Here is a 14,946-nt window from a genome sequence, read left to right on the forward strand (position 1 = left end):
GAAGCTTCATTTAGAACGTACTTTCCTTTTTTTTTGACGAGCATCTTGACTTTTGGTCTTTGGATATTAACAGTCCTGGGTATGTGACTTCTTGTTTAACAGAAATGTTACAGATAGCATTTGCAGTGCAGTCTTTAATTGCTAGAAATTCACATTTTTTAGATTTAGACATAAACCAGATGCCTCAGAGAAATCACTAATAACACTAAGGGCTAGACGGATTTGATTTGCATTCTTTGAGAAGAGTGGTGTCATCAGCTAGCTGGCTGATGATGAGCTCCTTATCAGCTATGGTGATTCCTTGTAAGCCTGATTGTGTCTCATCGATAATTGTGTCCAAGAACTCTTTACAGGGCTCTAGACTAACTTTTTGCCATGGGCGCACAAAAGTTAGGCACACACAAATTTTTCAACCGCATCGTTTAACACCGCAGTTTTACATGTGCACTTCTTTGGGGGGGAATTTGCAGTCCATACAGACAATATTCATTTCTAAATTATTAGCTAACAATCTTGTGCTTAAAGTGCTTTGTCAATATTGTAGAAAATGTTAAACTTAATCATCATCTCAGCCAGGGCTGGACTGGGACAAAAAATCGGCCCGACAATTACGGTAAATAGATTCACCATCTTTCTTCAACAGAATTGCAGACTGCACAGATGGTACCTTCCCAAAGGAAAAAGGACTATAGCTTACCAGGGTGTAAATTAGACTTAATAGTTACCATATACAGTAATGGATTTCTATACATTTAATCAGATGACCACTTTGGTTGTAAGATTCAGATAATTATTTATTAAAAGTTAGTCCTTTAAATGAAATAACAAAGAAAAGTATTTTTTGTGCCTCCCTTTTCTTGTTAATGCCCTACCTGCCCCCTGGCAAAGCTTTGCTAGAGCCGCCCCTGCACAGTTACCAGCTGTCAGCTACTTAGAAAACATGAGAGAAGAAGAGGCAGCTGCAGCTTAAGGACACAGACTAACTCCAGAGTCTTTTTTCCCCCATTCTAGCTGAAGTACGGGACAAGCTAAAATCAGGGGAAAATCCTGTTTTGTACATACATTAGCCGCACCTGACTAAAAGCTGCAGGTGTTTCAATGTTGACTTATCATATGTAAGAGAATATGCACAAAGGGAATTGTCAGGAAAGAGATGGCTGTTTGGAGACACACCCCTTTTATTAATATTTTGAAAAACAAGTTATGGGTACATATTTGCATAACTTTTTAGGTATATGTACAAGTACCGGTAATTACAAGTACGAAACATGTACTGTGCTTCATAAATGAGTAACAAATGTAGTACATAACAATAACCTACAGCACACCAGAAAAATAGATTGTGTCTGTTTGTGCGTCATGTAAATAAACCTTTGAAATGAATGAAATGACACTAATATTTCACAATATTAGTGGCATTATTTCACAAACAGACACAATTGAAAGGTACAAATGTGTTGTGCTTGAAACGAATTCAAACGTGGTACAGATGTGTGTCACAAGTTGATCTGGCTGTAGGCGGTGGCACTTGGCCAGAGGTGGCGCTGGTTGATTCGAGTCCATGTTAGTGCACAAAGTAAACTGCACGCTTTAGTTGTGAAGCAAAAACGCTGAAACCGGAGAAATAAAACGTGCGAGGGGGAACGATAACGACGACAAGAGTCTCCCGATCATTTACTCTTGCTGTCCTGTGAACAACATCGACGTGGTGTTAATTGTTTGCTGTTTTCGCGATCGCGTCGCGCATGAGGATATCACCAGGTAAACCCGCAACATTTTTCAACATTTTGTTGTTCAACGGCATCAAGATTGACGGAGTGTGTTTGGGATAACCTCACAAGTGTCACAGATGACACATTTGGCGTTTTTTTTTGCTGGTTTGTCGGTAGCAGCTCCTGAAATGCAAGACTGCCACACATCTGTTTGACCAACGCCAGTTGATCTAAACGCCAGTAGATCTGGAACACCGGGCATTTTGACTAGAGACCGGCCCACCAGGTATTATAGGAAAAACCATAAAGCCTTTGAATGAAAACAAACGCTGTTGTGACAGTGATGTACACTGTCTTGTTGGTATATATGTATCAATCTAATAAACCTAAGCCTACACCATCCTCCCTATTCTGGTATTCTAAACAGTACCCGAAAGTAGACTGCTTGGTCGAGTTAACCTCCTGAACTATCTACAACACATGGTGAAAACCTGAAATTAAGACAGAGAAGACTAGAGGTGAGACATGATCATTACTGATTACTGATGACAGATTTAGATATATTTTCATAAACCATTCATTTGCCACATCAATAAACAGCATGGCAGGGCAAAATATTTTTTCTAACATGGCAACCTTTAAAAAGTGAAAGGAGACAGAAATAATAAAACTTGATTGACTTTTTGATGGCATTTTACACACAGTACTGGTACAGTATCTAGAAAATGTGGGAAAATACTGGCATCATATACAGTACTTAGCTACTTCTAAAGAAATTATGATGGGACCCTAAAAAAATTACTATGTACAATAATAGATTTCTATACATTTTACATCAGATGAAAACGTTTGTTGTAAGATTCAGATAATTATTTGTTAAAAGCGAGACATTTTAAATGAGAATAAGAAAGAAAAGTATTTCTTTGTGCCTCCCTTTCCCTGTTAATGCCCTACCTGGGCCCCTGGCAAAATTTTGCTAGACCCGCCCCTGCACAGTTACCAGCTGTCAGCTACTTAGAAAAGGATCCTGGTGTTATTTGTCTCTCAGAAACAGTTCATAACGTCCCTTCAACTCATTCATGTCGTCTAAAAGGTAAACCTGTTTAGCTCTGATGATTCAGTAAGGACATCTCCTGGTTTCATCTTCATGTTTCCCACTCACCAGATAACCAAACCGATATCATGACCAGCAGCTTTACAGCTGTGGCTCCAGCAAACATCAGCTGATACTAGAAAGTAATATTAAATAAATTCTAACAACAGCTGATCAAACGTGCTGCTGTTGTTTAGCGCGACATGCGCTGGTTTCCTCTTTCTGGCGCAAAGCAGACGATAAATAAACAAGAGGGAAAATCCGATCAGCTGATCATTGATCAGTTTCATGATTGAAGTAGAAACAGGAGAGGGAGGGGAGAGAATGAGAGAAGAAGAGGCAGCTGTGCAGCAAAGACACAGAATAACTCCAGCTTTGTGTCTTTTTCATTGTAGCTGAAGTCCGGGACAAACTGTTCCTTTTCACCTAAATACGAAACGCGTAATAATTTCTCTGAATATGAGACGATTCCGTTTTTTAGGGAACGGTTGGCAACTCTAATAATTAACCTTATGAACAAAATAAAGTTCAACATCAGTAACATAGCACCCACCCAGCTGTATAGAAACCCCGTCATGCTAGCTAGCACGCAGTAGGAAAAAGTCAGCATAACGAAAATAAACTCCAACTAAACTTGGTTTATATCTGACCCAGATAGACTGCAGGTCATAACTTCTTGCCTGAAGTTCAGTTCACTTGACACTCTCGGACGGGCGGCCGCTTCGGGTCTCTCCTCCTGCCTCCCCTTTCTCTCATCCACCTGCTGGCCTCCACCACTTGCTAATGTTACTGAATCTGTGGAAGCTCCATGATAGCCACCACACGAAGTAACGAATAACGAGCCTATCTAAATCCCAGTAACAAGTAACGCGTTCCTGATTTTGGCATAATAACTAGTTACCGTGCTCGTTACCACAATAATAACGTAGTTACTGTAACGCGTTACTTAATAACGCGTTAGTCCCAACACTGTAAATGACTCATCATCATTATAATCATCTTTGTTTAGATGCAAGAAGAATCATATAGAAATGAAAAAGGTATAAATCTTCTGACCGAACCTGATGGGACTGTGTGAGGTCCTGAGGCTAAGAGTAAGGATTTTATCCACAGGAGAGCTGCGTTCTTACAAACCATCCCACTGTGTAAACCTGACATCTGTGGAACAGCTGAGCTGTATGATGTGTACAAGGGCACAAAACATTATTTACCATCAGATCCCGAGCCCTCCATGTGTTAATCAAGAAACTGCTGCTGTGCTACATCCATAAATAATGAATAATTTAGGAGCTAAAGCTAAAAGGACAGTTTATTTGTACCATCTTCATGTCAACACATTCAAGAACATCACAGATGAAAGAAACATTAAAAACTTCCACACTACATAAAGCAAGAAAAATAGTTTTTCTTTCAGGTGGTTTCAGAAAAAATTGTGTCTTCGGATTCACTGTGATCCAGTGATGGGAGTGATTTCAGCCCTGAGTGATCACGCTGATGTTTGCACAGAGCAAACAATGAGGTGAATGTTTGGGCACATTGGTAACAGTGAAACAGTTTATTAGTAACGTGGGATCGTTTGTGTTCGAAGTATGAACTGAGATTCCTGAAGCTCTTGTCACACTGGTCACAGCTGTAGTTTCCTTCCATGTGTGTACGTTCATGCCTGTTACAATGACCTGAACATGAGAAGCTTTTGTCACAGTGTCTGCACTTGTATGGTTTCTCTCCTGTGTGAACTCGTTTGTGTGTTTTAAGCTGACCTGCAGTGGTGAAGGATGACCCACACTGATCACAGAGGTGCTTTTTAACCCCACTGTGAATCAGTTCATGTTTTTTTAAGTCACCTGATGTGGTGAAGCTTCTCCCACATTCTTTGCAGTATTTTAGTTTGTCTCCAGTGTGTCTACGTTGATGTGTTTTTAGGTCAGCTTTCCAACTGAAAGTTTTTCCACAGAGGTCACAACGAAAGTCTTTCCCACCACCACAGTGATGACAGGGTTGAGAACTGGATCCATCTGTGTCGCTCTGCTTCTAAACAAAGACACAAAGACAGTGTAAGTGAGTCCTTCAACATTTTTATCCTGAACGTCGCCTGAAATAAAGAGCATCTCTGCAGACGTCCAATTACATTTGACTGTTTCAGTTAACACACTCAGTTTACTGGGCTGCAATAAATACAATACTACCACCATAATACTACAGTAATACTAAAATCATAACTGACATGAAAATCTGAATAATCACTCAGAGCTGCTTTTCCATGCAGTAGAATTGCTAACATGCTAACACAGTTTAATGAGCAGAGTTGTTCCAAACAGTCAGGCTAAAATGACAAGATAACAATATAAATACATACCTCACAGTAACTGCACTTGTAGAGTCTCTTTCTGGTGTGGATCTGTTGGTGTTGTCTCAGGTAACGTGGAGCTTTAAAAGTCTTCTCACACAGGTCACATTTATAAGGTCGTCCCTCAGTGTGGGTAAACATGTGTTTTTGTAAGTTTGCGTCTGTTGTAAACTCTTTGCCACACTGTTTACAGCTGTACACATCACGTCTGGTGTGAATGCGTAGGTGTATATTTCGGTGCCCTCTCTGGCTGAAAGTTTTTCCACAAATGTCACAGGTGTATGCCTTAATTCCAGAGTGGGTCACTAGATGACTCTGTAAGCTGCTACTGTGAGTAAAAGCTCTGCCACACTGATCACAGCTGTACGCTTTAACTCCATTGTGGATGAGTTGGTGTGTTTTTAGGGAACGCTTCCAGGAAAAAGACTTTCCACACAAGTCACAGCTGAACGGTCTCTCTCCAGTGTGGATGACCTGATGCTGTTTTAGTGAACCCTTCAAAGTAAAACCCTTCCCACACTCGTCACAGGTGTATGTTTTCTCTCTCTTTCTTCTGTGAGGTTTGTCGGCCTCCTGAGAGCGCTGACTTCTCGCTCCATGTTGGTCCTGCAGTGACAGAGATACAAACAGAGGCAGTGAGTGAAATGCAGTCGTGGAACAAACTCAACCTTCAAACTCCCTCCATTAACACTAGTTTTAAACCTGAAGGTGGAGTGTGGCACCAAACAACTTAAAGGTCTCTTATCGCTTCCTTTTTGCCTCAGTATGGAAAAGATTAAGATTAAAAATGCTGCGGTTTGGAAGCATGTAGTGAGGCTCCAAATGCTCCACCAGTTCGCCGACAGATCTCGCAGACAACAGCCGCTCTATCGAGTGACACTTACTTCTCTGATAAGCAAAGCTGGGTTACGCCAAGTAGGCCGTTTTGTGAGGCGAGGATCGGTCCATTTTTAATTAGTATAGTATGAACATCTAATCTGGACGCCTTATTCTGGACTAACTGAAGTCTGTTAAGATCTGTCTTATTAGCTGCTGACCAAATGATTGAACAATACTCCAGATGAAACATTACTAGTGCATTAATGACATCTTTCATAATTGAAGAAGTGATACAGAAAGAGCATTTCATATCCATAGCTATGCCTTGTCCCATTTTCTTAAAAACAGAGTCGATGTGCTGAGACCATGAAAGGTGGTGATTTATGGTAACGCCGAGTTGCAGATCGTTTGTGAAAACTAGAGATGTGAGGTAACTTTTCATCGAGCACAGAGCAGCTGGTGAAAATCAATAACATTTTAGTTTATCAATCAAAAGATCGAAAATTTATCGAAACCTGTTGGGTCTGAGGTTAGACCCAACCTGAGGGGTTTTTTTACATTAAGAAAAAGGCAAATGTTGGCCAATTTCCACTGGAAATGCCTTTTGGTTAAACTGTCAGCAAGGAATTTGCATTTGCACTGTTAAATTTTCATATAACTTCAATACACATAAAAAACATCTGTTTGTTTAAGTGAAAATACATTGATGGGATTTTTTGCACTAATAAAGTTGTGGAGTTGTAAAGTATTTTGTCTCGCGTCAATTATATCGTCAGTTATATCATTATCGCAAATTTTCAAATGTATATCGTGATAAATATTTTCGGTCATATTGTCCTGCTCTGTCTGTCACCTTCTGTGTTGAGCTCATTGTTTCCTCTGTAGTGGCTGAGCTGAGTCCAAGTAGCTGAAAATGTTCCTCTGCTGCTCCGTCAGACTCTTCTCCTGCTGATCAGCTGTAACACAAAGCAGATCTTTGTTAGGCTCCACACTGCACTGAAGAGTCAAAGTGTCTCATATGTTCACCTGACAAGTAAAAGAACACATTTTTGCTTCCCGAGGTGGGAAACTTGTTGGAAACAAACACAAAAGGTTTGAGCACCAATACAAAATTTAGCAGTATAGCAGGAGAGACTGAGGCCTGTTATTAGAATCAAATGCCCAGTAGGTTGACACACCAATATATATATACACACACTCACACACACACACACACACACACACACACACATACATACATACATATATGTATATATATATATATGTATATATATATATATATACATATATACATATATACATATATATATATATACATATATACATATATATATATATATATACATATATACATATATACACATATATATATATATATATACATATATATATATATATATACATATATACACATATATATATATATATATATATATATATATATATATATATATATTAGGGGTGCAACGATACTCGTATCGATATTGAAACATTCGATACAGTACTTTCGGTTCGGTACGCATATGTATCGAACAATACAAAATTTTTAATTTATTTTATCAACTTTCCTTCTGTCGATGCTGTCTGTGTTGAGCGCTCAGTGGATCTGCGCTCGACAGTGCAGCCTAGTCGGAGTAGTCGAATGCAGATTCACTGAGCGCAGGGCAAGCTAGCGAGACAGAAGTTAAGCTCTCCTTGCAACATGGGAAATTGAACCTCCCCCACCCTAATTCAGGTCTGGCGTTTGGAACTATTTTGGTTTTCATGTGAAGTATGACCCTGAAGGTAAGCTCGTCATGGACAAAAGTAAAACAGTATGTCGGATGTGCCACCTAATGCTCAATTACATTGGTGGGAACTAGTGCATTAGCGCAGTTAGCTCGTTAACGTGTTGACGCTGTCCAGCCCCACGCACGGGGCGATCCGTGGTAGCTCGTTAACGGAGATTTGCCGTGTTGTGGCGTTAACATCATTTCAACGAGATTAACGCTGACAGCACTAGTGGGAACACAATGAATATGACTGCACATTTATGCCGACATCATTCTAGTGCAAAGACAAGTGGAAGCAGATATAAACAACAAGCACGCATGCTACAAACTTTACCCGAGTCATTTAGACAGCCGTTAGCACATGATTCTCCTTATGGGGACCTGATATGTTTAATATGCTGCTGAGAATATAGCCCAGAAGAAGCGTATAGTATAGTTTTTATTTTGGAAAGAGCCATTTCTCTGTAATAAACTCTCTTTTCCAAAGATGAGTGATTTCTCGATCAGATAGATTTAGTTTTTTTATTACTTTGTTGTTTCAGCAACATTAAATTTAAAAACTGTACTTTTGAGTTAAAATATATATTTATAATTTTAATAAATGACAAATTAAAAAGGCATGAACGTTTTTTTTGTATCGAAAAAATATCGAACCGTGACACCAATTATCGAACCGAACCGTGAAGTTTGTGTATCGTTGCACCCCTAATATGTATGTATGTATGTATGTATGTATGTATATAGAATAGAATAGAATAGAATAGCTTTTTATTGTCACTGTTACAAGAACAGTGAAAGGCAGTTTGGCATATCTCTCCATGTGTGTGGAGTACACAATAGCGTAAATATTTACACAATAACAGACAAATTTACATTTACACAAGAAAGATATGTACAAGTTATACATACACCTGCAAACATACATGCACATACATACATATATGTATATATACATATATGCATCCGTACATACATACACACACATATTTCCACATACACGCTTACATCTATATACATACACATACATGCCATCTAACTAGCAGGTGCATTGAGAGGTGCAGTGTGATCAGTGATATTGCACATTGAGTGTGTGTGTGTGTGTGTGTGTGTGTGTGGGGGGGGGGGGGTACTGTTGGAACTATACTAAATATTGTACTATTCTTAGTTAGCGTATTGTCTGTCTTGTCTTAATGTTGGTTTATGTTGGTTTATAATGGAGCACTGTAACAAAAAAAATAATTTCCCCCAGGGATCAATAAAGTATTCTGATTCTGATTCTGATTCAGTCAGACGCCACGGATGACGTTGCTGGTATTTCCAGGCCTAAGTGCTCCTCAAGAAACAACGATGGCTGAGCCAGTGACTTTGTTCACGATTACCTCCTTCTTTAGCGAAGTACCAATTAGGGTTAAAAAGGGTCTTAATTCCTTCAACTCTTGTAAAGTGGTCAGTGTAACCGTTCTCCCAGGCGGAATTATAAAGGGAAGTGTCCAGGCATCCATGAAAAAGAAGATTTACAATGTTGAGGTGAGCTAGGAGTAAGCTAGCTAGCCGACGATTAAACATGAGATATTCTGTATTCTGATGTATTTCATAAAGCACACACACGTACAGCAATGCTATAACAGTGGAGGTAAACGAAGATGAAAATCTACATAACATGGAGGTTTTGGAGAATTAGTAATGTTAGCCTAGTACCAGTTATATTAGCCTAGTTAACCTAGTACCAGTACACAGAGCAGTGCTGCAAGTGTTTGTTAGAATGTTTAGGGTAAGCATTAACTTTCTTTCAATGTAGGTGCATGTTGAGGGTCAGTCAGTCAGGTTCAGCTCCTGTGAGTGCCCGATTGGCAATGATAAGTGCCATCATATGGCGGCATTGTTGATTTGGGTGGAGAAGAATGTTTCTCGCACTGACGTGGAATGTGTGTGGAAGAGGGTAAAATCATCCAAAGGAGAAGAAATTACTGCCAAGAGAGTGTCTGTGATGACACCATCAACAACACAAGGTCAGTTAGTTATTTAAAATTTGCTCTTTGAATTAATTATAATTATAATAATTATTTTTCTTAACTTTTTAAAAAGCATTGTGTTTTATATGCTAAAATTATTATTTATTTATATTACTAAAAGCATTTTTTATTTTTTTTTTTCAGCTGGAATCGAAAGACCTGTCACCCAGGAGGACAAGGAATGGGCAGTGGCATCCCTATCGAAATTTCAGCGTTTTACTGGGATGGGGTGGATTTTGAGTCCTGAATGCTCCCAGGTACTTTGATATTTACTTTAACATGTGGTATAAATTGTACATGTATGTAAACTCTTGTAAACTACATACATCAGACTGTTTGCCTCCACTGTCCCCACTTTATTTTTTAAATGTATTTTATATACTCTGTACCTGACTTTGTCTATTCTGTGGTCAGAATTCCTTTATGACTAAGTTGTATTTTCATCCCCAAAGGCATGTGATTGGGGGATCCTTCATGAGGCAAAGGCCAAGCAGCTGTACACTGACTGTACTGGTGCAGCTATCAAGGAGAGGGGACTGTTTTTATCTAACAGTAGCCTGCTTGGTGGTTCTCCTGATGGGACTGTCTCTAATGAGTGCATCATTGAGGTGAAATGCCCATGGTCAGCCAGAACCAAAACTGTATTGGAGGCTGCAGAAAGTAAGGACTTTTTCCTACAGCTGGATGAGGCAAGTGGTTCCCTGGTATTAAAAAAGAATCACAACTACTGGCATCAGATCCAGGGCAACCTCTATCTCACAGGGGCGAAAAGCTGTCACTTTATTGTTTGGACTCCATGTGACTTTTTCATCTTGCATGTGGATAGAGAACAAACTTGGGCTGTTAACATTGAATCTTTGGAAACGTTCTACCGGGAAGTTTTTTTGCCCCATATTTTATCGCAGCTTTGAATTCATATCAGCATGAGTAATTTATCAGTCCAAATGTTTATAGTTAATTTTAAAACTATTTGTAAATATTTGTAAATTGTACATTTTTTGTCATTGTAACTTTGTAAATATATTCAGATAAATTCTTAAATTATATTAATTTTTGATTTGAAAAAATAATATGTTTTGGACAAACTGTTCCTGAAAATAAAGAGTAACACATGTATCTGGAATTCTTGATTTTAATTGAAAATGTTTAGCAAGAAAACTAGGCAGTAATCAGGAAGCTGGAATGGAATGAAAAATGTAACAAGCCATTGATAAAAACAGAGTAAAACATTTTACGAATCACAAATGAGACCATTCTCAATTTGAAACTATGCAACTAAGTTGTTTTTATGATGTAACATCCTGAGTATACACATAAAACAATCCAGAACACTTAGGAGTTATAAATAATAAAAGTAAACTTATTCAACAGTTGTATTTTCTGGTCCACAAGTAGTGAAAAAAATGACACAATGTACTTTTACCTCTGAACTCTCACAGGTATAATTTATTCAATTTCACGGAGAATAGGTGTTTGTAAATTTGTAAGACACACACATGCTTTCAAGATCTTATTAATATTTTTTTTTAACTGATGTGGGATGTGATGCAAAATTGAGAAAAGTTTCAGTCTTTGAATGGAACGCTCTACATGTATTCTTGCACAGGAAATCTTCCTGTTGTTCACTTCCTCCTGTGTGAATTGTCCGTTGGTGAGGAAGGACGGAATGTTCAGTGAGACCCCTTCTGGTAGGATGTCCCGAATTGTGAAGCCCTTATCTGCAATGACCATGTCACCTGGTTGTAGATGTTGCAGTACTCCACGCTGTTATGGCCTTATCTGAGGCACTTCCACCGTACAAGTTGCTTACAAAGGTTATTACACCATTAGGAGCCACACCAATTAGAGCCTTTAGTGTGGTCCGTCCTTTGTACTGGCTGTACAAATGACTTTGTGTGTCAAGTCTCTCTGTGTTAGAAACAGAAACTTCCGTGCAGTCAAGCACAATCCTGCAGTTAGGAAATGGTTGGAAGCAATCTGGCAGCGATGTCTAATTCTTGGCTCTCGAGGGAATGTTGATTTCCAGCATGCCAACATACAAAATGTCATACAGTGCACTAACAATTGTAAAAATATTAGTTACTGTGGCTCTGCTGCAGTTAAACCTTGTTGAAAGGTCTGCATGACCAAAATTAAGTTTGAGCTTCATCAGGGTTAGAAATAACTGGTCAATTAGGGGCATCATTTGGACAGTCCAATCAGAATGATATTTAAGATCAAATCTGGAAAGAAGCGCTTCTAAAAACAGGACAGAAGCAGCATCAGGCAATCCAGTATAGTACTGGACCCTTTCAGGATTGTCAGATATTTGACTGAATGAGAAAGTCTGCTTCTGCTTCTCTATTTGTTTTTTAAGTTTTTCATTCTCTATTCTTAGCATGTCATTCTGAATCTCTAGCACCAGAAGACTTTTGGAAGAACTTGTGGAACTTGCAGTAGCTGTCTGTGTATCTGCATTGTTGGAATGATGTAGCTCATCTGATCTTTCACTCTGATTTTCACCAACAGCTGGGACCTGCTCTTTTTTCTTTTTTTTTCTAACAGGGTTGTGGTCATCTGGGAACTGAAAAGACTTCCCGTCGTTCCATGCAAATCTTGTTGGCCCCGCAGCTTTTCCTTGAGGGAAGTGCCAACTGCAGACTCTTGAGTTGCAGTTTGGGGTGAAGTTTTCACGTCTGTGGAAGTGTTTAAAAAGGCAGAGAGAAATTTCAGATCATACGGTAGCCCTCCATTAGTTATGATTAATAGAAAAAAAAATAGAGATAAATAATAGAGAGAAGCTTCTTTCATCCAGATGAGAGAAGCTTCAAGAAACTTAAAGAAGTCCAGATGCTTTTCTTTCCAAGCTCCTTGGACTACGATGACCTGGATGACTGGTCACAGACAGTGACCAGAATTATTCAAATCTTACACATCGTTGTACTAATTTGCTTTTAAGCTTACCAGAAAGATAAGTACTGGCAACCTTTGCTAGCTATTTGTTGGTTAGGTCTTTATTTTGGTAATTAACTGGCACATAGGCTGGGGATTGTAATGTATTTTCTTACAGACATCACTTTTTGGACGTAATTTTTATTCCTCTGAGTGTCGAAAGCTAACTAAGGTTCATATATATAGCGAAGTGACCCTTAGCTCTCAATCTTTGCTTGGAGAAATAAAAATGACTTCAAAAATGCAACAATGTCTTTGTAGTAAAAAAAAACACAATAAAATCCATTGTCTATATAAGTAAAATTACTCGTAAAAGCCAGTTTATCTTTTAGTAGCGGGTTTTAATTGTTCATCACTAGCTATATTAGCTAACTAAAGTAAGAGCCCACTTGCTCTTATCTTACAAATTTATTCATTCACTTACGAGTTGTAACATACCTTATCAACTTCAGCCACTTCCTCTTCTCTCTCTTTTCACAAGGAAACCGGTAAAATGGCAGATTAGACTGTTGTTTTGAGCCAGATTGGTTAAAACAACGAGGAACACAGCATTGCGGCATATTGAACACGGGAGCGTTTAGGCCCGGAAGTAGGATTCGTTGCGTCATCACTGAACGACCGGATACTGATGCTTGAGAGCGCGTGTGATGCAAGTATGTGTAGAGTGTTGAGCGCGTGATTAGTGGTGAGAAAAACAACTCACGAAACTTAACCTTTCTATACTCGTGGCTCACTTGCACTTCTAATCTATTCGTTTGCACACTTACACACACCCAGCTGTGGTTTCCTGTTTTGCTACACTCTGGAGAGCCTCGCCTTTAACGGTCTTCTCTCACAGAGAGCAACAGAAAACTTCACTCAGAAAACTTTGAAAAACTCAAGATTGACTGAACTCAGTTCAAAGTTACCTTGGCACTTACCTTTAGATGTGAGAGGTAGTGATGGTCCGCTTGAAGCTGACACTCCGGTGCGTGCGTCAGAAAAATCAACACGCTGCTTCAGAAGCACTGTGTCGAGGCTTGATTCGTTTGGCCAGAGTCACGTGATTAGTGACGTCTGAAGCTTCATTTAGAACGTACCTTTTTTTTTTTTTTTTTTTAAGTTTGACGAGCATCTTGACTTTTGGTCTTTGGATATTAACAGTCCTGGGTATGTGACTTCTTGTTTAACAGAAATGTTGCAGATAGCATTTGCAGTGCAGTCTTTAATTGCTAGCAATTCACATTTTTTAGATTTAGACATAAACCAGATGCCTCAGAGAAATCACTAATAACACTAAGGGCTAGACGGATTTGATTTGCATTCTTCAAGAAGAGTGGTGTCATCAGCTAGCTGGCTGATGATGAGCTCCTTATCAGCTATGGTGATTCCTTGTATAACAGGTCAAATCTTGGGGTGGAGTCTTAATCATTTTAATTGAGCTATTGCCATTCGTGTACAAGGTTTTGAAGCTTTACAGAAAAATTATCCAAAGCCCAATTTTTTCAAAGAGTGGAAAATAAATTGATGTTCAATTGTATCAAAATACTTTTAAAAATCCAGGAAGAGAATGAAGCTATTGTCAGATACCAAATCAGAGTAATCAAGTAGATCTAAAACCAGTCTAATGTTATTAGAAATGTGTCTATTTCTCATTAAGCCTGATTGTGTCTCATCCATAATTGTATCCAAGAACTCTTTAATTCTGTTAGCAAGTACTAAAGCCATAATCCCATAGTCATTATTGAGCAGACAGATGGGTCTCCAATTATCAATAAGAAGTAAGTCTTTGTTTGGCTTTGGAATAAGTGTTATGAGACCCTGAGTAAGAGTAGGAGGGAGGGTGTTATTCTCTATACTTTCTATGAAAACCTCCAGTAAGAACGGAGCACTTCGTCTCCATGGCCTTATCAACATCCAATCTCCAGACTTCAGACTCTGCTCCTGCGGAGAAACAGAATCATCTGGCAGATCATTTGTTCTCATGACTTCTTTACTTTTAAACATTTTGAGCATCCAATCTGCTAATGTGCTCTCTCTTCTGCTTTTCTATCATCACTATAGAAGACTAAAACTCTAAATGCTCTACCATATATAATCTCAAAGAGTCAGACCGTTCTCTGTTGGAGTAATCCTCATGTACATCTTAACTAGTCTATACAGTCTAACCATGTCCTGCCTGTCTCTTCCATTGACTTCCTAAGTCATAGCTTTACTGTGCCGTTAGTTCTCTCTCCCGACCCTGCACTTTGTGGGTGATATGAACAATGATGTTTTAGTG

The 14,946-nt window shown here is 38.9% G+C and overlaps 2 protein-coding genes and 1 pseudogene across 3 annotated transcripts in view; 1 reads left to right on the forward strand and 2 right to left on the reverse strand.

Moving 5' to 3' along the window:
* Positions 1-13,697, reverse strand: part of LOC146380667 (uncharacterized) — a 24,918-nt gene extending 11,221 nt beyond the window's left edge. The window contains exons 1-3 of the mRNA XM_084940222.1: positions 13,607-13,697; positions 6,825-6,927; positions 5,162-5,758 (exon numbers count right to left, since the gene is read on the reverse strand). Coding sequence (XP_084796348.1) covers positions 5,162-5,758; positions 6,825-6,842 — 615 coding nt within the window. The 5' untranslated portion in view covers positions 6,843-6,927; positions 13,607-13,697. The remainder of the gene's footprint in view (positions 1-5,161; positions 5,759-6,824; positions 6,928-13,606) is intronic.
* Positions 9,614-10,717, forward strand: LOC146380668 (uncharacterized). The gene is made up of 3 exons (XM_084939952.1): positions 9,614-9,752; positions 9,900-10,012; positions 10,208-10,717. The coding sequence occupies exons 1-3, from the start codon at positions 9,614-9,616 to the stop codon at positions 10,664-10,666; spliced, it is 711 nt and encodes a 236-aa protein (XP_084796078.1). The 3' UTR covers positions 10,667-10,717.
* LOC146380669 (uncharacterized) lies at positions 10,777-13,585 on the reverse strand (annotated as a pseudogene). The gene is made up of 2 exons (XR_014801353.1): positions 13,125-13,585; positions 10,777-12,430 (listed from the first exon to the last, which is right to left on the reverse strand). The product of XR_014801353.1 is annotated as an uncharacterized LOC146380669 (transcript).
* Positions 13,698-14,946: the final 1,249 nt, after the last annotated feature.

This window comes from Perissodus microlepis, chromosome 9 (genome assembly GCF_051167445.1).
Source record: "Perissodus microlepis isolate ML-2025 ecotype Zambia chromosome 9, ASM5116744v1, whole genome shotgun sequence".
NCBI lineage: Eukaryota > Metazoa > Chordata > Actinopteri > Cichliformes > Cichlidae > Perissodus > Perissodus microlepis.

What these genes read in the sequence shown, in the direction of transcription:
- LOC146380668 (XM_084939952.1), top strand. Translation starts at nt 9,614, where the DNA reads ATGGCGGCATTGTTGATTTGGGTGGAGAAGAATGTTTCTCGCACTGAC. An exon ending in GACACCATCAACAACACAAG is followed by an intron (nt 9,753 to 9,899) that starts GTCAGTTAGTTA and finishes TTTTTTTTTCAG; the next exon opens with CTGGAATCGAAAGACCTGTC. An exon ending in TGAGTCCTGAATGCTCCCAG is followed by an intron (nt 10,013 to 10,207) that starts GTACTTTGATAT and finishes TCATCCCCAAAG; the next exon opens with GCATGTGATTGGGGGATCCT.